The following is a 21,179-nucleotide window of genomic DNA, read 5'->3' as shown; positions in this document are numbered from 1 at the left end:
AGAGCGCAAACTGTCTTTTTTTGTATTTTATGTAATGTTCAGTTGTGCACCTGTTCACACCTCAATTTGGTGAGTGCAATCAGTCTTTTTGTCTTTATGGTAACAAATCGCTTTATATACAGATGCCAGATCTAAAATTAATAAATATATTTTTTAGGCCCTGCTTCATTTTCAATTTGTATCAGATTTTAAATAGCTGCAACTTTTTTTTTTTTTTTTTTAACAAACAGCTTTATTGTGGCTATTATCATTATTATAATTTTTGGGGTGGGTCATGGTGGGGAGGTAAATTGAAGTTGTAATTGTAACATTTTTTATTCTGTTTTCTATTACGCTTTTTGGGAGGTAGAATACACAAAAAACAGCAATTCAATAATTGCTTTTATTCACTATTCTTCAGGTTAGTACTATTATAGCGATTATAGACTTAGATGGGGTTTATTAAATAAAGTTTTGCTACTTTTGCACATTAAAACTTTGTTTTTGAACTGTTATACTGAGGTTTATAAATTCAGGTCATTCAAGATTCGACTAAACCACTTTTGTTTTTTTGTACATCTTTATTTTTACATAAGGGCTGTGTTTATAATGGCAAAACATTTCCCTATGAATTCTTTTCATAGTATTTTTTCCCCACTTTGATCCGTGGTTGAATACACTGTAGTACTCGCATATCGCTGTGCTTTAGGTCGGTCAGTAGAATACAGCAGACAAACGCTTCATGAGGAATAAGGACTTTTGACCACCTTCAAAACGTGTATTGACGATTATTAAGGGCTTAATCTGTTTTATTTTTAACCCCATAAAGGGACATTCAGTATGTATGGCTTTTACAAGAGTCAAAAAATGTCTCTCTAGTGCAAAGTGGTTTGCAAAGTTAAGCCTACCCCATGTAGCTGGGCCAGCGATTATGGTTAAGAGGGTGCACATCTGTTAATTGTGTGTTTGTATGGGGGGGGGTATTGGGGGGGGGGAGAGATAACTGCTTGGACTGAAGTTTTTCCTATTCCAACAGATGCAGCGGCGCTCTCCAACACAATGGCTCTTCTTTTAGTGGAGACAACAGGACGGATTATGTCGGACATCTTTTTTTCTGTTGGCAATGCCATGCATGGTTCTTTTTCTGAATGGAGTCTTAAGAGGCTATGACTAGTTGAAGAGTGTTCTAGATGAGTCTACGTTTAAGGAGATTGCCACAGACATATCGGCCTCCCATAGGATAGATAATAAATGTATGAACACTGAAGCAGACTGCTGATCAGCACACTTATACCAAGGTCACTCATGTGGCTGGATCAGTAGTGAGAAATCACCCCTTCTTAAGGCCTCTTTCATATGTCAGTGAAAAACAAACACGTTTTTCACTGACGTGATAAAGGTATGTATGTCCCTCCATGTGCCGTGATTTTGGCACATGTGTGATGTCCATGTGCTATCTGTGATAGCACACGGAGATCAGACACTTATAATCACCTATCCACACCGCTGCTCTCCGTGGTGCTGATGTCTCTGGCGCCATTGTCTCCCCTCTGCAGCTACTTCCGGGTTGGCTGTGGAGTGTATAAGTATGAGCATTATTAGCTGACCTGCAAACAGAGACAGCAGCGACTGAAGACAGTGCCGCTGGAGACGGGAGAGTTGAAAATTTTTTTTAAATGTACGTGTTTTTCTGGTGCGTGTTTCACGGATCACACTACTCTGTGGTCCATGGGACATCATTGATGCCAGAAAAAAACGGACTTGTCTCCGTGTGGAACACATGCACGGAAACACATCAGTGAGAAATCACTGATGTGTGCGCAGACCCATTGATTTTAATTGGTATGCGTATGTCCATGATTCTAGTACATATAAAAACTGCAACATACGTACCAGAATCACTGACTTGTGAGGAAGGCCTAAAGGCCCCGTTACACGCTACGATTTATCTGACGATCTCAGTAGCGATGTGACACGCCCAGATCGTAGTTACGATTTGCAGACATCGCTCATAGGTCGTTTATTAGCGGTCACATGTAACGATCTCAAAAGCAACGCAATATCGTTCAGCGATATATTGTTTGAGCAAGGCGGTCGTTTTGATGTTGTTTGTCGGCGGCAGGGTGTCAAACGTACCAATATGTCTGCTGCGATCCAAACGACGAACAATATTTTGAAAATGAACGACTTGTTAGTGATCAGCGATTTTCAACCTATTTGCGATCGTTCGGAGTCGCACGTAGGTGTCACACGCAACGTCGTAGCTAACGATGCAGGATGTGCGTCACGGAAACCGTGACCTCGCCGACATCTCGTCAGATAAATCATAGCGTGTAACGCCGCCTTAAGACAGGGATTGGAGTAGGGGGCCATGCATGCTCATTACTAATCCACTTACACAGGAAAGTCAGCAAGAGTCCCAGCAGTCCAACCCTCAGCAATAAAAAGAAGGGAATTTTGTTACTTACCGTAAATTCCTTTTCTTCTAGCTCTTATTGGGAGACCCAGACGATTGGGGTATAGCTACTGCCCTCTGGAGGCCACACAAAGCACTACACTAAAAGTGCAAGGCCCCTCCCCCTCTGGCTATACCCCCCCCGTGGTATCACGGGTTCTCCAGTTTTAGTGCCAAAGCAAGAAGGAGGAAGCCAATAACTGGTTTCAACAAATTAACTCCGAATAACATCGGAGAACTGAAAAACCGTTCAACATGAACAACATGTGTACCCGCAAACAACAAAAAAACATCCCGAAGGACAACAGGGCGGGTGCTGGGTCTCCCAATAAGAGCTAGAAGAAAAGGAATTTACGGTAAGTAACAAAATTCCCTTCTTCTTCAGCGCTCTATTGGGAGACCCAGACGATTGGGACGTCCAAAAGCTGTCCCTGGGTGGGTAAATAAATACCTCATGTTAGAGCTGCAAAACAGCCCTCCCCTACGGGGGTGTCACTGCCGCCTGCAGGACTCTTCTACCTAAGCTGGCATCCGCCGAAGCATAGGTATGCACCTGATAATGCTTGGTGAAAGTGTGCAGACTGGACCAGGTAGCTGCCTGGCACACCTGTTGAGCCGAAGCCTGGTGACGTAATGCCCAGGACGCACCCACGGCTCTGGTTGAGTGGGCTTTTAGCCCTGAAGGAACCGGAAGCCCCGCAGAACGGTAGGCCTCAAGAATTGGTTCTTTGATCCATCGAGCCAGGGTGGCTTTAGAAGCCTGCAACCCCTTGCGCGGACCAGCGACAAGGACAAAAAGTGCATCGGCACGGCGTATGGGCGCCGTGCGGGAAATGTAGATTCTGAGTGCTCTCACCAGATCTAGCAAACGTAAGTCCTTTTCATACCGGTGAACCGGATGAGGGCAAAAAGAAGGCAAGGAAATATCCTGATTAAGATGAAAAGAGGATACGACTTTAGGAAGAAACTCCGGAATGGGGCGCAGCACAACCTTGTCCTGGTGGAACACCAGGAAGGGAGCCTTGGATGACAGAGCTGCCAGCTCAGACACTCGCCGAAGCGATGTGATCGCAACAAGAAACGCCACTTTCTGCAACAGCCGAGAAAAGGAAACTTCCTTCAGAGGCTCGAAGGGCGGCTTCTGGAGAGCAATTAGTACCCTGTTCAGATCCCATGGATCTAACGGTCGCTTGTACGGGGGCACAATATGACAGACCCCCTGCAGGAACGTGCGCACCTTAGGAAGACGTGCTAGACGCTTCTGAAAAAACACGGATAGTGCCGAAACTTGCCCTTTAAGGGAGCTGAGCGACAAGCCCTTTTCTAACCCCGATTGCAGGAAGGAAAGAAACTTGGGTAATGCAAATGGCCAGGGAGACACTCCCTGGGCCGAGCACCAGGATAAGAAAATCTTCCACGTTCTGTGGTAGATCTTAGCAGAATTCGACTTTCTAGCTTGTCTCATTGTGGCAACCACTCCTTGAGATAATCCTGCAGATGCTAGGATCCAGGACTCAATGGCCACACAGTCAGGTTCAGGGCCGCAGAATTCTGATGGAAAAACGGCCCTTGGGACAGTAAGTCTGGTCGGTCTGGCAGTGACCACGGTCGACCGATCGTGAGATGCCACAGATCCGGATACCACGACCTCCTCGGCCAGTTTGGAGCGACGAGTATGATGCGGCTGCACTCGGATCTGATCTTGCGTAGCACTCTGGGCAAGAGCGCCAGAGGCGGAAACACGTACGGGAGCTGAAACTGCGACCAATCTTGAACCAAGGCGTCTGCCGCCAGAGCTCTTTGATCGCGCGACCTCGCCATGAATGCCGGGACCTTGTTGTTGTGCCGGGATGCCATTAGGTCGACGTCCGGCACTCCCCAGCGGCGACAGATTTCCTGAAACACGTCCGGGTGAAGGGACCATTCCCCTGCGTCCATGCCCTGGCGACTGAGGAAGTCTGCTTCCCAGTTTTCTACGCCTGGGATGTGAACCGCGGATATGGTGGATGCTCTGTCCTCCACCCACATTAGAATGCGCCGGACTTCTTGGAAGGCTTGCCGACTGCGCGTCCCTCCTTGGTGGTTGATGTATGCCACCGCTGTGGAGTTGTCCGATTGGATTCGGATCTGCTTTCCTTCCAGCCACTGCTGGAAGGCTAGTAGGGCAAGATACACTGCTCTGATTTCCAGAACATTGATCTGAAGGGTGGACTCCTGCGGAGTCCACGTCCCCTGAGCCCTGTGGTGGAGAAACACTGCTCCCCACCCCGACAGACTCGCATCTGTCGTAACTACTGCCCAGGATGGGGGCAGGAAGGATCTTCCCTGAGATAATGAGGTGGGAAGGAGCCACCATTGTAGAGAGTCCTTGGCCGTCTGGGAAAGCGAGACTTTCCTGTCCAGGGACGTTGACTTCCCGTCCCATTGGCGGAGAATGTCCCATTGAAGTGGGCGCAGATGAAACTGCGCAAAGGGAACTGCTTCCATGGCTGCCACCATCTTCCCTAGGAAATGCATGAGACGCCGCAAGGGATGCAACTGGCCCTGCAGGAGAGATTGCACCCCTGTCTGTAGTGACCGCTGCTTGTTCAGCGGCAGCTTCACTATCGCTGCTAGAGTATGAAACTCCATGCCAAGATACGTTAGTGACTGAGTCGGTGATAGGATCGACTTTGGAAAGTTGATGATCCATCCGAAAGACTGTAGAGTCTCCAGCGTAGCATTCAGGCTGTGCTGACATGCCTCCTGAGAGGGAGCTTTGACCAATAAGTCGTCTAGGTAAGGGATCACCGAGTGTCCCTGAGAGTGCAAGACTGCTACCACCGCCGCCATGACCTTGGTGAAGACCCGTGGGGCTGTCGCCAGACCAAATGGAAGAGCTACGAACTGAAAATGGTCGTCTCCTATCACAAAACGTAGAAAACGTTGATGTTCTGTAGCAATTGGCACGTGGAGATAAGCATCTTTGATGTCTATTGAGGCAAGGAAGTCTCCTCTGGACATTGAGGCAATGACAGAGCGGAGGGTTTCCATCCGGAACCTCCTGGCGTGCACATGTTTGTTGAGCCGTTTTAGGTCCAGAACAGGACGGAACGAGCCGTCCTTTTTTGGAACCACAAAGAGATTGGAGTAAAACCCTTGCCCTTGTTCCTGAGGAGGGACTGGGATCACCACTCCTTCCGCTTTTAGGGAATCCACCGCCTGCAGCAGAGCATCTGCTCGGTCTGGATGTGGGGAGGTTCTGAAGAACCGAGCTGGAGGACGAGAATTGAACTCGATTCTGTACCCGCGAGACAAAATGTCCGTCACCCACCGGTCTTTGACCTGTGACATCCAAATGCCGGAAAAGCGGGAGAGCCTGCCCCCGACCGGCGATGCGGAGGGGGGGGGCTGGAAGTCATGAGGTAGCCGCTTTGGAAGCGGTACCTCCATTTGCTTTCTTGGGGCGTGTGTGAGTCCGCCACGAATCTGAGTTTCTTTGCGTCCTCTGAGTCCCTTTGGACGAGGTAAATGGTGTCTTGCCCGAACCTCGAAAGGACTGAAACCTCTGCTGCCACTTTTTCTGCTGAGGTTTGGATGTTCTGGGTTGTGGTAAAGAGGAGTCTTTACCCTTGGACTGCTTAATGATGTCAGCCAATGGCTCGCCAAACAGTCTATCTCTAGACAAAGGCAAACTGGTTAAACATTTTTTGGAACCAGCATCTGCTTTCCAGTCCTTTAACCACAAGGCTCTGCGCAAAACTACCGAATTGGCGGACGCCATTGAGGTGCGACTGGTAGATTCTAGGACCGCATTGATAGCGTAAGACGCAAACGCCGACATCTGCGTGGTAAGGTGCGCCACTTGCGGCACTGCTGGATGCATGATAGCATCCACTTTTGCTAAGCCAGCTGAAATAGCCTGGAGTGCCCATACGGCTGCGAATGCCGGAGCAAACGACGCGCCGATAGCTTCATAGACAGATTTTAACCAAAGGTCCATCTGTCTGTCATTGGCATCTTTAAGTGAAGCGCCATCCTCCACTGCAACTATGGATCTAGCTGCAAGTTTGGAAATCGGGGGGTCTACCTTTGGACACTGTGTCCAGCGCTTGACCACCTCAGGGGGGAAAGGGAAACGCGTATCTTTAGATCGTTTAGAGAAACGCCTTTCTGGGTGAGCGTCGTGCTTCTGGATTGATTCTCTGAAGTCAGAGTGATCTAACAAAGCACTCAATTTACGCTTGGGATAAAGGAAACGAAACTTCTCCTGCTCCGCAGCCGCCTCTTCTGCTGAAGGGGCTGGGGGAGAAATATCCAACAGCCTATTGATGGCTGAGATAAGGTCGTTTACCATGGCATCCCCATCCGGGGTATCCAGGTTGAGAGGGGTTCCAGGAGTGGATTCCTGATCACTCTCATCAGACACATCACAGGGAGACTGATTGCGCTGAGACCCTGAGTAGTGTGAAGACGTCGAGGGTCTTTCCCAGCGAGCTCGCTTAGGGTGGCTGGGGCCATCATCTGAGTCATAATCCTCGGCCTGTGAAGCCGGGGACCCCCCTGTGGGCTGGATAAATTCCAAGTAAGGGGGACCTGAGGACAGAGGCCTCGCCGTGCCCAGAGACTGAGCCCCATGCATAGATTGCAAGGTTTCAAGGATTTTTGCCATAGACACAGACATATTATCTGCAAAAACTGCAAAGTCTGTCCCTGTCACCGGGGCAGAACTTACAAGCGTCTCAGCCTGGGTCGCTACCTCTCCTGACTCCGGCTGGCGAAGCAGCACCGGGTCGGAGCATTGCACACAATGGGGGTCATCGGAGCCTGCTGGTAGATTAGCCCCACATGCAGCACACGCAGTATACACAGCCCTTTTTGCCTTGGCCGCCTTGCGTTTTGAGGATGACATGTTGCTGCTTCCACAGAGCGATCTGGGATATGCAGCCAGAAGCGACCTCACAGTGCAAGAAATACAATATCTATAAATCTGTACACAGTACACCGATACACCGTGAGGCACTAGAGGGACCAGCACAGAAAAATCGCTTACCGCCCGCTTAAAAAAGCGGGTGTGTGGTCGCCAGATAGCCCCTAGTCCAGGTCTCCCAGAGCCTTGCGTCCTTCCTCCAGCCAGGCATGCATGTAATGGCTGCCGGCGTCTCGAGAGAGGAAGGGGGGCGGGCCCTGGGCGTTCCTGGCCAAGAGCGGGAAGCCTGCTTCCCTCTGTGCCAAGTGAGAGGGCTGGAGCATGTAAATCAGGCTCCAGCCCTCGTCGCTGCTAGCGAACAGCGTCTCTCCCCTACCCTGAATGACAGGGTGGGGGCGGGAACGAATCGGAGCTGCCGGCGTCCTAGGCCCAAAAAGCCGGGGACTAAATTTATAACCGCCGCCGCCGTAAAAGCGCGGACGGCGGATCCCCGGCGCACCACAAGTCACAGCAGCGCCGCCCGGTCCAGAGGGGGTCGGCGCTGCGTTCCCATACACAAAAAAGTCCCCCAGTAATCTGTAGGGACACCAACTCCACGTTGCGGTCCCCGGCGCACTACAACACCCAGCCAGCCCGGAGTGTGTCTGTGCCTGCCGGGGACACAGAGTACCTGTATGATGCAGGGCCTGTCCCTGATCGTACTCCTGCTCCGTCTCCATCAGGTTCTAATGGGTCTGTGGATGGAGCCCGGCGTCAGAGCTGAGAGGCCGGCAGGATCCCACTTCCACAGAGCCCTACCAGGGGATGTGGAAGGAAAACAGCATGTCAGGCTCCAGCCCTGTACCAGCAATAGGTACCTCAACCTTACAACACCATCCAGGGGTGAGAAGGGAGCATGCTGGGAACACTATATGTGTCCTCTTTTCTTCCATCCGAAACAGTCAGCAGCTACTGCTGACTAAAATCTGTAGAGCTATGCATGGAATGTCTGACCTCCTTCGCACACAAAGCTAAAACTGGAGAACCCGTGATACCACGGGGGGGGTATAGCCAGAGGGGGAGGGGCCTTGCACTTTTAGTGTAGTGCTTTGTGTGGCCTCCAGAGGGCAGTAGCTATACCCCAATCGTCTGGGTCTCCCAATAGAGCGCTGAAGAAAAATATATTAATCAGCTGTTCTGTTAGGTAGGAGGAATAGGTTTTCTATAATTTAAGCCTTTTAAGCACCTATTGCTATGGTGAAACTAACGTGTCCATATTGCCCCGACCCTTTCTTAAACGTCTGGATAATGAATTAAATCACAGACATGTCAGATTACAGAGTTTTCTCCCCCTCCCCTCTCAGGTGAACACAAGTAAGACTCCCAGCCCAAAAACAGATTGCATCCAATATATTTGCAAAATGCCCATTTGCAGATGAAACGTTCCTAGCAGAGCTCACCTTTCCCCTTCCCTGTTAACATGCACTCACCCCTCCCCCCATTAGTGAGAAATTCCAGGTGGAAGAGATTTCGAGGCTTGACATCCGGCTCTTCTGTAGCTAGCCCATCTGCAAATCGTCAAGTCTCTGTGCAATTAGCTTTCTTATTTACAGCTGTAATGAAGCAAAAGTCAAGGATTCAACATGGAAGTGCTGATCTGTGTCTGGCTTCTCCTCTCACTTGCTACCAATGGCTGTTTTCTTTTGCTTCATAAAAAATGACTAAACATCTGCTGTTTGTCCAACTTATCTTAAAATAATTACTTTTAATTTAGATAAAAAGAATCTGTGTTCTCTAATTCTCAAGGTTTTTTGCTGCTTCACGGTCTAATACCGTGCCAAAAACTAGTGTGTGTCTGACAGCGAGGAGAAGTTGTCAAGCTGGCCCAGTGTTGTTTAATGGTCCAAGGTCGACAATGCATTTCTTGGCATCACTTCATGGCAGGAACGCACCATGAGGCTTTCATGTCTGAAGTGGAAAGACAACAGGAGAGATAACATAACTAAATTTGTTATTACAGATAGATATGTGGAATGAATAAGGGCTAAAACATTGAGGATTAAAGACACACCTAATTAATGGAGGCAGTGTCCGGAGTACAAGGGTGCTAAAACCATAGTAAAGCTCCGTCCCTCGTCTGGCAATGCTGTCATACGCTCAGCACAAAGCGGCGGCCTATCCATTGGTGTATATCAGTTGTGAGACCGCTAAGACCCAATTAGCTCCAGTACCAAATGCGTTAAAATAGACACAATTACACATACATCAAATCAAGTATTACTACCCAATGTCATGGGCGCACATTGTATAATGGGAGGTCTCAGAACAAGCAGGTGGTAAAGAGCAATTTGTCATAATGGCAACTATCCATATACTGTGAATGCGAGGCACAGCAGGCAGACACTTGTGACATTTATATACAGTAGTCACAGAGAACAGTCATTTGTAGAGGTTGCGGTTTTCGAAGCCCGGCTTTAAGAAAGAATGAATGGATGACTTCGGCCAGACGAGTTTATTTCCACTATCTACTTCACATACTGAGATTTCTGCTATACAGAATTATTAGAAAAGAAACTTAAAACGTTTGCAATCTTACTCGATCCCTCCTGGCTGATCAGCAATATCACCTTCAGTAAGGTGGGCCACAAAATCTTGCTTTTTAAATAATTGATTTGCCATCATGATCACTTTCATAAATTACTGTACCGGAGATCTCACTCTCAGGGCTCGTGCGGACGAGCAGACTGTGGAAATTGAATGTGTGCTATACATTTTTTGATGGGATTGTACACGGATAGCACACTGAGGCATGTTATTCATTCAAATGAACAATTTTTGTCTCAGTTCGACCGGCCGTTAAACATAAAAATTGGTCTGATTTACGTGTACATATCTGGCATCTCCTGCACTCGCCCGACAATTGGAAGAGATCCAGTCGTCTGTGATTTGCAGAGATGACTGGTCCGAGTTTTCATGATCCTTCCTCTCTATCTCTCCATATCTGACAAACAGAACTTTACTATTTCCCAGACTTTTTACCTTGAGGCATGTTCTCAAAAAAAAAAAAAACATTTTTCTCTGTCCGAATAGGAAAAGATCACGCACAGACCTGTGTTATTCAATGTGTTCCCTCACATTAACTTCTTTTCCACATGGACCAACAGTCTGCGGGCACAAAAAACCTGACAGCAAATGTTTGTCTCATCTGCTTGTCACATGAGTTTCACCCATAAATTGCAGCACAAAAAAAAAATAGGATGCCATATAGACACCATTAGAATGGCATCTGTTTGTAATGTGGGTATATTGCAATTAATATAGTAAAATTATTCAGCTATGCATCATTTTTTAATTATTGATCTATAAAACAATGACATTTCGATGAAAAAGTGATCTGTTGGTCAGGATGGAAAAAGAAAATTTTTCATTGTTGGGCTGAATCAGACTACGATTTTTCACTTCGGCCTAACTTGTAGCAACAGCATCAAGTTTTGGGATTTAAATCATTTGTGCATTATGCAGACTAACACCCAACGCCAACACTCGGCTGTCCAACAACCAGATAACATTTCACGAGTCTACAATCCATAGGGAAAATCCTGGATAACCTTGTCATTGTAAGACCACAAAATATTGGAGCTATCAAATAGTTAAACGTGCATACTTGGCAATTAAGTTGCCTTGGCACAAGTCCTCTTCACCAGAATAGCATGGGCGGACAACAGACAAAACTGTAGCATAAGGCTGAGTAACTAAACCTTCCTGTTTATTTCCTATTTAGCTGGCACTTTAATGGCCTGTGGATCGATGGTGGTCTGGGACCTTAACCGCCAACTGATTGCTGACTAGACCCCCAAGAATTGCGGCACAAGTGAAGATGTACGATTACTTTTTTTTTTTTTGCGTGACAAGGCGAAGTTTTAATCAGTCAAAATTTTGTGGCACATGAAACTTTGGTAATCACTTTTTTATTATCTCTTTGCGAGGTCAATAACAAAAACAGCAATTCTATATTTATTTATTTTTTTTAAATACCCTGATTTTACCTTTATTCTGCAGCTTGATAAGCTCAGGACAATACCACATTTATAGTGGTTTCTTTATGTTTTGCTAGGAGGGTTTGTTATTTGTGGGACACGCTTTATTTTTTAGGGCTGCTTAGTGTCTCCCATCCTGCTGCCCCCATTTGTTACCCCCGACTATAAATCATTATTTTGTGTTGCTGTACGCTTTACCAAAACACAAATATCTGTGTATGTGGTTTGTCTTGGTTTTTAATGCATATCAATATAAAAATGATCTTTATTTAAGGAAAATTGTTTGTATCTCAGTTAGCCCATATAAAATATTCTTCCCATGTGCATTCCTATATGATAACTTACAAGCTTTAGCTTTTACTAGTAGTATTTTTGGCTAAAACCATATTCCTATTATTAAAACTGTGATGTGGTGTTTATGTTTAGAATTATTTTTTTTACAACGCTGAAAAATATTTTTTCCTCTTTTTCTTTTAATAGACTGTACTAGTCCTACAAGGAGGCTTGTACTGGTGGTGCTTTGATAATATACTGTAGTACTTATGCACTACAGTGCATTATTTCACCCTTCAGTGTCTGACTGATAGATAGCCTATCAGGACCATGCCTTTGCTGGATCCGATTTGCCGAGGCATATGGCAGCCATTGTCAAGTCTTCTATCGATATAGCAAACCATCAGCACCGCGTGATCACATCCTGGGTGTGATGATTGACAAAGGGAGACTGATCTCCTTGTCAGCCAAAACCCTCACATGCCATTGTCAGTTATAACAGTGGCATCTGAGGGGTTGATGTTCTGGGATCAGAGCCATGTCCGGTCTCCGTATATGCAGCAGAAGGTCAGCTGTAACAGCCGGTTTATGCTTTAGATGGCATGGGCACAACTCCTGTGCCAATCATCAAATATAACTACGCCCAATTGCAGGTATTAGCATACATTCTGAATGTACAGTTACGTATGTCCGTTTGTGGAAAGGGTTAATGCAGGATTGGTCTTTCCTTGGCCACATGAACACAGTTCCACTGCTGTGAGTGCTTTTTCCATCCGTTTCTCATCTGTGTATAAGTGTTAATATCCCCTATTTATACGTATTATATACACAGAAAATATAAAAGTGGTCTCCAAATATCACTTTGCAGCCAATCCACAAAACATTCCATTCAAGTGCCGTTTTTTTCCCCCGCTGATCTAGTCACTTTAATGGACAATTTTGGTCTGTAAAATGGACTTGAGTAATGCATGTATTTATTAATTTGTGGGCCACAAAAAAAAAAAAAAGAATGAAAAATTATGGACTCCTGAATGGGCCTGTACAAAATGTGTCCATATCCTGTTTGTGTAAACAAAACAGATCCTCCCCCCAAAGAAAATAAACCCTGATACATGACTAAGCCCAAAGGACTATTGGGCACAAGTTCACGTGAGCACAGAGGAGTATTTCCAAACACAGCTCTGATTATAGTCTAAGGGGTTACAGCAAGGTATGGGGGTTTCCAGAAAAACATGAAATGGGACAAACATTGGAATAATAGGCTGCCGCACATCTCACTATCTACATACACACTAGGGCATCCATGACCATAAGAAGGTTGTGATACTAACCGAACCATCAAAGACGTTGTCATATATGTTCTCGGTTCCACACTTTGGGCAGCAGAACTTGAACCGCTCGCAGTCCCTGTACTTTTCTTCATCGGTTAGTTGGGCCGGACCACCAAGCAAAGCGTCATTCTCCTCATCTTTATGATAGTGCTGCTGAACTCGAAACTGAGAGGGGTCAAGTCCTGTCAAATACAATTAAATAAATGGTTTAGTGTTGGCTGTTTGCGAATAGAAAATATAGATCATGATGTCTTTTTTCCTATTGGGGTCTATTACTTTTTTTTTTCTTCTAATTATTGAATTCCTGATTCTACAGCAAGTCACACCAAGTCACCGGTCATAATCTCACGATAGGCTCAACAAGGACATAGGTTGTAAATCATTCCTATATCATTACGGCTATAATGCCACCAAACCAGAGTTCTGTCCTGACTGACAGCTGAGGTTCTCCAATGACTAATGTTGGAACTTTAACCTTATCTTCTGTTACATGCAACTGGTTTGCTTGCAAGAAGTCATCTCGCTGTACCTTGTCTTAAGTTGCCAGCAAACATAGCCTTAATTATTTTTTTTTAGCACACTGCTCATATTGATGCTCTCATGTAATGTAAAGAGCAATGTGAAGGCATGTGGGGTCTGTGGTAAGCAGTGGCATATAGATGCTGCTACGTGGTGTCATATACCTCCTAATACCAGTCCAGAGATTACAGTTCTTTGAACATATCTGGTGTGACATCATCACAGATGTTGCAGTGGTTTGCAGAGAGCTGGACAGCTGACACACTGTATTAGCGAGCAGCCAGCGTGTCATTCTGAGTGGTGACGCTCAGGTACAGGGCATCTCTGATGGACAGAACGAGGAAAAGAAATCCATGACACAGGCTAGAAACATGAAATCTGAGCCTCCATTATAAGCTGATGAAGTTCTGCTTTTGAATACGCAAATTTCAAAGATGCATGCCAGTGTAGAAGTGCAGAGCCAATGTACCACTAATGATAGCCACTAGGAAAATGGCATGTACAGTGGCATGTAAAGGTTTGGGCACCCTGGTCAAAATTACTGTTATTGTGAACAGTTATACAAGTTGAAGCTGAAATGATCTCTACAAGTTAAAGATGAAATTTCCACAAAATGAAAATGGGCTGATGCAAAAGTTTGGGCACCACGCATGATTAATACCTAGTAGAACCCGCTTTGGCAAATATCACAGCTTGCCAATGCTTTTTGTAGGCAATAAGAGTCTTTCAATTCTTGTTTGAGGGATTTTCATCTATTCTTCCTTGGAAAAGTCTTCCAGTTCTGTGAGATTCCTGGGTTGTCTTGCATGCACTGCTTCTTTGAGGTCTAGCCACAGATTTTCAATGACGTTGTGCTCAGGGGGCTGTGAGAGACACTGTAAAACCTTCAGCTTGTGCCTGTGCCTTTTGAGGTAGTCTATTGTGGATTTTGACATGTTTAGGATCATTATCCATTTGTAGAAGACAACCTCTTTTCAACTTCAGCTTTTTTTTGTTTGTTTTTTTTACAGATGGTGTTGTTTGCATCAAGAATTTGTTGCAAATTCATTGAATCCATTCTTCTCTGCAACACAACCCCAAAGTATGATTGAATCACCCCCGTGCTTAAATGGAATCTCTCAGCAAGTTTTTGTTATGTAAGCTTCCATGCTGCAAGGGTTGATACAGAAAATTCAGGGATCTGTCTTGTCACAGTCCGATCTATTGTCTACTTGTAATGGTTGTTTAAGCATCAGGACCCTTATCATTGCTTGGACTAAAAATTCACGAGCGCAGCAGTCCGACGCCCCCCCTCCTCTGATTGACACCTCACTGTCAATGTACAATCTCTATTGAGAGCCTGGTGTTTGCTGGGAAGCTCAGTTAGCTCTGCTACATGACCAAGCCTAAAAATTCTGATTGTGTCAGAACGGCTGCACCCAGTAATCTAAGTGATACATCATTGGATTCAAGATCTCTTCGCCTACATCATGCTGCTCTGAAATGAGGTAGCAAAAGCCCGCTGACAGATTCCCTTTAATGAATGACAGTAAGTTCTTTTCCTGAAATTCTGTGCCCTTATTTTAACCAAATCGTTCCACAGGACTTATTTCCAAAATGCATCAAGCTTGTTTAGATGTTTTTTTAAATACTTTTCATGCTGAATTTTAAGGAGAGAAGGCAGGAAAGGTTTTCTTCTGATGACTCGTCCATGAATGCCATATTTGTGTAGGTGTCTCTGAACAGTAGAGCAATATGCCACAACTCCACTGTGTGACAAACCTTCCCGAAGGTGTTTTCCAGTCAAGCAAGGGTTCTGATTTGCCTCCCTAGCAAGTAGCTCTCACGTAAATTTTGCTTGATCTTCCAGACCTTGTCTTGACCTCCACTGTTCCTGTTATCAGCCATTTCTTAATTACATTTCGAACTGAGGAAAGGGAAACTTGAAAACACTTTGCTATCTTCTTATAGCCTTCTCCTGTTTTATGGGCATCCTCCATTTTAAATTTCGGAGTGCTAGGCAGCTGCTTAGAACCACCCACTGCTGCTGTTTTTGGCACAAGGTTATAGGAGGCTGGGTTTTTATAAAGCTGTGATATTTGCATCACCTGGCATTTCCTAACGATGATAATGAACAAACCATAAGCCTAAAAAAATTAATTAAGATCTGAAACCTTGTTCAAAGTTATCTGAGCACACGCATCTCCAAGAGTGTCCAAACTTTTGCATCGGCCCATTTTCTCTTTTGTAATTTTTCAAATCTAAAAGGTGAAAATGTAGATATATTTTAGCCTAACATATAATGGAAATGTGTTATCTTTAACTTTATGCCTTTTAGAGAGAATTTCATCTTCAACTTGCTTAACTGTACACAATAACAGTAATTTTGACCAGGGGTGTCCAAACTTTTGCATGCCACTGTATGTAGTCAAAGATTACAGATTAATCAGACAGAACACAAGGTAGGTAAGATTATTCTTAAAGCGATGCTCAATTCCTAACTGTACATTATACATGCTTGTGTCTCATTTACCTCTAATAATAGTGAAAAGGGGGTTAATGCCGCGCATCAGCCAAAATAAAGATGTAGCACGTTGATGTTATAAACGTATTCTTTTAGTCCATCGGTCTACGCGTTTCGAGGATATACCTCTTCTTCAGGACCAGTGCATCAACATCGTTGTTGATGCACTGGTCCTGAAGAGGTATATCCTCGAAACGCGTAGACCGATGGAATAAAAGAATACGTTTATAACATCAACGTGCTACATCTTCATTTTGGCCGATGCGCGGCATTAACCCCCTTTTCACTCTGATTTGTATGCACATCCACGTGGGGCTGCAGCAGACGCCATCATCCTATGCTCTATCAGTGGTTGTGACTATCACAACCTTTTCAGGTGAGTGTATTTTTCCTGATCTACCTCACTGATCTGTTGGTTTTACACTATCAGCGCTCCTTATATTTTCAGTTTTTACCTCTAATAATGTAAGAATATTAATATAGTACGACATAAGTTATTTTGGAGACGTCAATGCAATTCAACACTGATCAAATTAAACTACAGGATTTCTTCACAGTTTCAATAAAAATGCTGTAAGTATTAAAGTTATCCCTCCTCCCAATGTTTTCAGATGCCTTTTTCTTCTTACACTAAACATGTGACTGTGCTTTTCTAGTTCTATAGAGAACACTAAAAGGGGGAAAAAAGGCCAGAAAAATATAAAACACCATACAAGCAGCATGCTGTGCTTAGGAAGAGAACAAAAACACACCAAACACATTAAAATCACTTTGTTGCAAGATCTGGCCACATTAATAAAATAAGTAGCTAAAAAAAGATTGTGAAAAACCCTGCAGAAAAGCCAAAAATTAATGTAAGAAAATCTTTTCAACAGTTATTTTTTTTACAGCATGGTATGCACAGTGCATGCCAATCACTTAAAGCTTTTCTCTCTTCCTGTCAGAGGACAATGAGACGCAATATCCACTTGTTTAATTGAGGATTTGTACAAAAGTATTGAATAGCTAATGTTTCTCTAGTATGTAATATTACTTGTGTGGTGTACTGACAGAAAGCATTATGCAACTTGAAAGCTTAATAATGGTGTAAGTATGAAGGCTAATCGGTGGTAACACTTGGGATAAAATACTATATAAGAGAAGAATTTCAATTTAGCATATCTCCTTAACTAAATTTATTTATTGTGCAATTTGTCTAGGGGCCATCAAAAAATACAGAGCGTTATCAAGTGCATGGAAATAAAACAACAAAACAGTGCAAACTAAAATAGTGACAAAGCTAAGCATCTCATAATTGTGTGAAAGGGGTTCGGCATATATACATATATATATATATATATATATATATATATATATATATATATATATATATATATATATATATATATATATATATATATAGCACGTGATTGATCAACAAATGTGGATATGCTCACCTCATGTCACCCCATTGGATCCAGCACAGGCTGCTCTGGTAGCGATGACTGCGCTATTCAAATGTCACCGGATCTAGGGTGGCCAGGGAGGTGTTGATGGCTCGGAGAAACAGGGGGGGGCTTTCTGTCCCAGACATCCTAAAATACTATTGGGCGGCCCATCTTAGGAGGATCCCCTGTTGGGTGTCCCTTTGGGCATACAACAGGTGGACTGAGATTGAAAAACTTTGGCTGGCGCCTATACATCCAAACGCGCTCCTGTGGCCCCCGGCCCGGTGTGATTCGCCCCCCCCTCTTCTTGGACCGATGCAGTTCACTAGGGACCTCTGGGCATTTTGCATTAGAAGATTTCCTTTGGCATCCCCCTGCTCCCCTCTGGTGTCCTTCATATACCAACCCTTCCTCCCAAGCAGTCTGGAGTCGGACATGGTGCACCCCTGGCTCAAGGCAGGTCTATTCAGATTTGCAGACATTATAGATGGAAGTACAATGCAGATCCATTCCTTTGAGTACCTTAGAGATAAATTCTCTCTCTCTAATCGAGAGTTTTTCCAATATCTGCAGATCAGAGACTTGGCTGGCTCCTTGTTTGGCAGGGCAGGGGCCTCGATTCCCACAGATTTTGAGAAAATTTGCAGAAGGGGCACTGATACTAAGGGGCTGATTTCGGAAATTTACATTTTGCTTTCTGATTCACGGGAGGGGCCCGAGGGGTCTTTTCCATACATGCGGAAATGGGAGTCTCTATTGGGAAGGCGGATACTTCCTCAGGAATGGGCAGCAATCTGGGGAAACGCCGCCAAGACGTCAATATGCACACTATATAAGGAAAATATCTATAAAATTTTGCTATTTTGGTACCACACTCCAGATTTCCTTCATGGCATAGACTCCTCCATACCGGCTTGTTGCTGGAGATGCGGGGGAGGCAGGGGCACCATTCTGCACATATTCTGGTCCTGTCCAGGGATAGTCCCCTTCTGGGAGCGGGTTAGAGGGTTGATCCATAAAGTACTATATATAGAGGTTGATCTTGATCCCCTGATCTATGTTCTGGGTCTTGGGAATGGGGGATTGGGAAAAACGGCCTCTAAGCTTTTGTCCCACATCCTTACGGCGGCCAGATGCTTAATTGCAAAGAATTGGAGGCAGCCAGGGACACCCTCACTCCAGAGCCTCAAGTATAGATTACTGGACGTTAGACGCATGGAACATCTCACGGCACTATTGCATGACACAGTTGACCGCTTCCAGGCCGTGTGGGCACCATGGGACTACTTTGCGGGACAGGAGGATCTGTGAGACTGAGGCCTATGGGTCCTATGGAAGGAGCATGGACTCTTGAAACCCTTCCCTCTTCCCTCCTATTTCTCCTCTCCCCTCCTAACCCTCCTCACCTGTCCTGTCATTGTTTGTCTAGGTTCGATAAGAATTGTGAATTTTATGTTTTATTTTATGTATGAAAAACGTAAATTGAAAATCTCAATAAAAATTCAAAGTTTAAAAAAAAAATGTCACCGGATCGCAGAGAAGTGCATCATTAGAGAAATATGTAATAATGCATTGCCTCAGTCCCCTGACCACTGTAGGGAATCATAGCTCCAAATGCTGCGGTCAATGCCTTAAATGCTGCTGTCAATAACTGATAGGTAGAAGCCTGAAGAAGAGACCTGAGTAGTCTTGAAAGCTTGCTATATATTGCCATCTTTTCAGTTAGCCATTAAAAGGTATCAACCACTGAGGACTTCAATTCTTTTAAACAATTTTTTAATAACTGATAGGAGCATTTAATATTCCCAATCCTGCCCAGGCCCCTAATCCTGGGGCCCATTACATTTTCTTTTACATGATCAAAGAAAGCCAATAGGTTGCCTGACCTATTATAATATCAAATTGTTTAACCTGTATGTTAAATGACTATAATGATGCCGATGGTGAGTCACTGTGTGCTCTGTTGCTCATAATTTTCAGCCATATACACCTAGGTGAGGCAGTCAGCAAGAGGTAGCTGACTGAATCTTGCTGTCCACCTCCAAAAGGTGTATACAGCTGAAAATGATGCACAACAGTGCACACTGTCCCTCCTCCCAAATCATTCTAGTCCATGGCAAACGTTATGCGAGTCCAACTTCAAACTACAACTTGCCCTTTGGAACACACACCTTTATACGTCAACAGAAACATAAAAAAGTGATGGCTATTGGAAGAAGATGAAAATTGGCAGGTGAGGGGTTCAGTGTACATTATAGCCCACGATAATTAAAACCTTTTTCTTAAAACATGTGGCACTGAGCTTTAATATTTCCCATTCATGTTAGATTATTTCATATTTTTATATATATATATATATATATATATATATATATAAATATATTATATAATTATTCATTATTATAGCGACATTTATTCCATGGCGCTTTACAAGTGAAAGAGGGTATGCGTTCAACAATCATTAACAATACAAAACAGACTTGTATAGGAGGAGAGAGGACCCTGCCCGCGAGGGCTCACAGTCTACAGGGAATGGTTGATGGTAAAATAGGTGAGGACAGAGCTGGTTGCGCAGTGGTGTACTGGACCTGAGGGCCATTGTAGGTTGTAGGCTTATTGGATACTATATATTATATATATATTATATATAATATATAGTATCCAACATATACACACACACACAATATATTATAATATACATCGGGTGAATTATTGATCACAAACCTATTTTCTAAGTAAATGCCAAGGTACTATTGACATTTCTCACTATATGTGGTAACAACCAATCCAATTCAGACTGGAAAAGAAAAACCATCAATGTCCAGAAATTAAGCTGTGTAATAATGAGAAATTACACAGAAAAATAAAGTATTGAATTAATGCAAAAGGCAATGGAAAGACATGATACCAGCTGAAATATATCAGTAATTAGAAAGCATTCTTGCCTCTTAGTAACAAAATTCTTGCCTCTTAGTAACAAAATAATATCAGCTGGTTCATCGAGATGGCCTATAAAAAGGTGTCTCATTGCCAAGGTACCACATAAGAAACATCTCATGATGGATAAAACCAGTGAGCTGTCTCAAGACCTTCGCAACATTATTGTTGCAAAACATACTAATGGCATTGGTTACAGAAAAATTTCTTAACTACTGAAGGTTCCAGTGAGTACTGTTGGAGCCATAAGTGGCAAGAACATCATTTCATCACAAATCCAGCAAAGCACAGGTGCTTCACACAAGATTTCAGACAGAGCAGTGAAAATAATAAGAAAAGTTGTCAAAGAGCCAAGTACCACCTATAAAGAGCTACAGAAAGACCTGGAATCCGCAGGTACAATTGCTTCAAAGAGAAAAATAAGTAAGCATGATCATCACGCTAGACTATTGCAGAACAAAAAGCAGGTTCAAGTGCGTTTAAAATTTGCTCGACAACATTTAGAGAAGCCTGTTGAATACTGGGAGAACATAGTCTAGTCAGATGAGACCAAATTTGTATGCATTGGATGCCATAATCTCTTTCAATCTCAAAATTATCAGTTGACAAGTAAAATACATCTTAAGTGAGTACAAATTTTCCTATTACTGAGGTAGGAAATGATAGTTAGTGCTCAAAAAGTTCTGAGGGGTAATATAACTGTTATGCAGGACAACTTTCAGCAGATTGTCTGTGTCTGCCATGTGCACATGTTTTTGAGGCATTTTTTTTGGTGCAGATTTGTCACAAATCTGCAAGCCCGATCTTATGCCACCAAAGTCAATGAGAAT

At 44.1% G+C, this 21,179-nt stretch overlaps 1 protein-coding gene across 3 annotated transcripts in view; it reads right to left on the bottom strand.

Moving 5' to 3' along the window:
• Positions 1-21,179, bottom strand: part of POLA1 (DNA polymerase alpha 1, catalytic subunit) — a 513,667-nt gene that overhangs the window by 202,647 nt on the left and 289,841 nt on the right. For all 3 annotated transcript variants that reach the window (XM_075335453.1, XM_075335456.1, XM_075335455.1), the window contains exon 32: positions 12,964-13,145. In XM_075335453.1, coding sequence (XP_075191568.1) covers positions 12,964-13,145 — 182 coding nt within the window. The remainder of the gene's footprint in view (positions 1-12,963; positions 13,146-21,179) is intronic.

The sequence above is a fragment of the Anomaloglossus baeobatrachus genome, chromosome 2, assembly GCF_048569485.1.
Source record: "Anomaloglossus baeobatrachus isolate aAnoBae1 chromosome 2, aAnoBae1.hap1, whole genome shotgun sequence".
NCBI classification, from domain to species: domain Eukaryota; kingdom Metazoa; phylum Chordata; class Amphibia; order Anura; family Aromobatidae; genus Anomaloglossus; species Anomaloglossus baeobatrachus.
The sequence above is the reverse complement of the archived record's forward strand: the minus strand, read 5'-3'. Positions and strand labels throughout refer to the sequence as shown.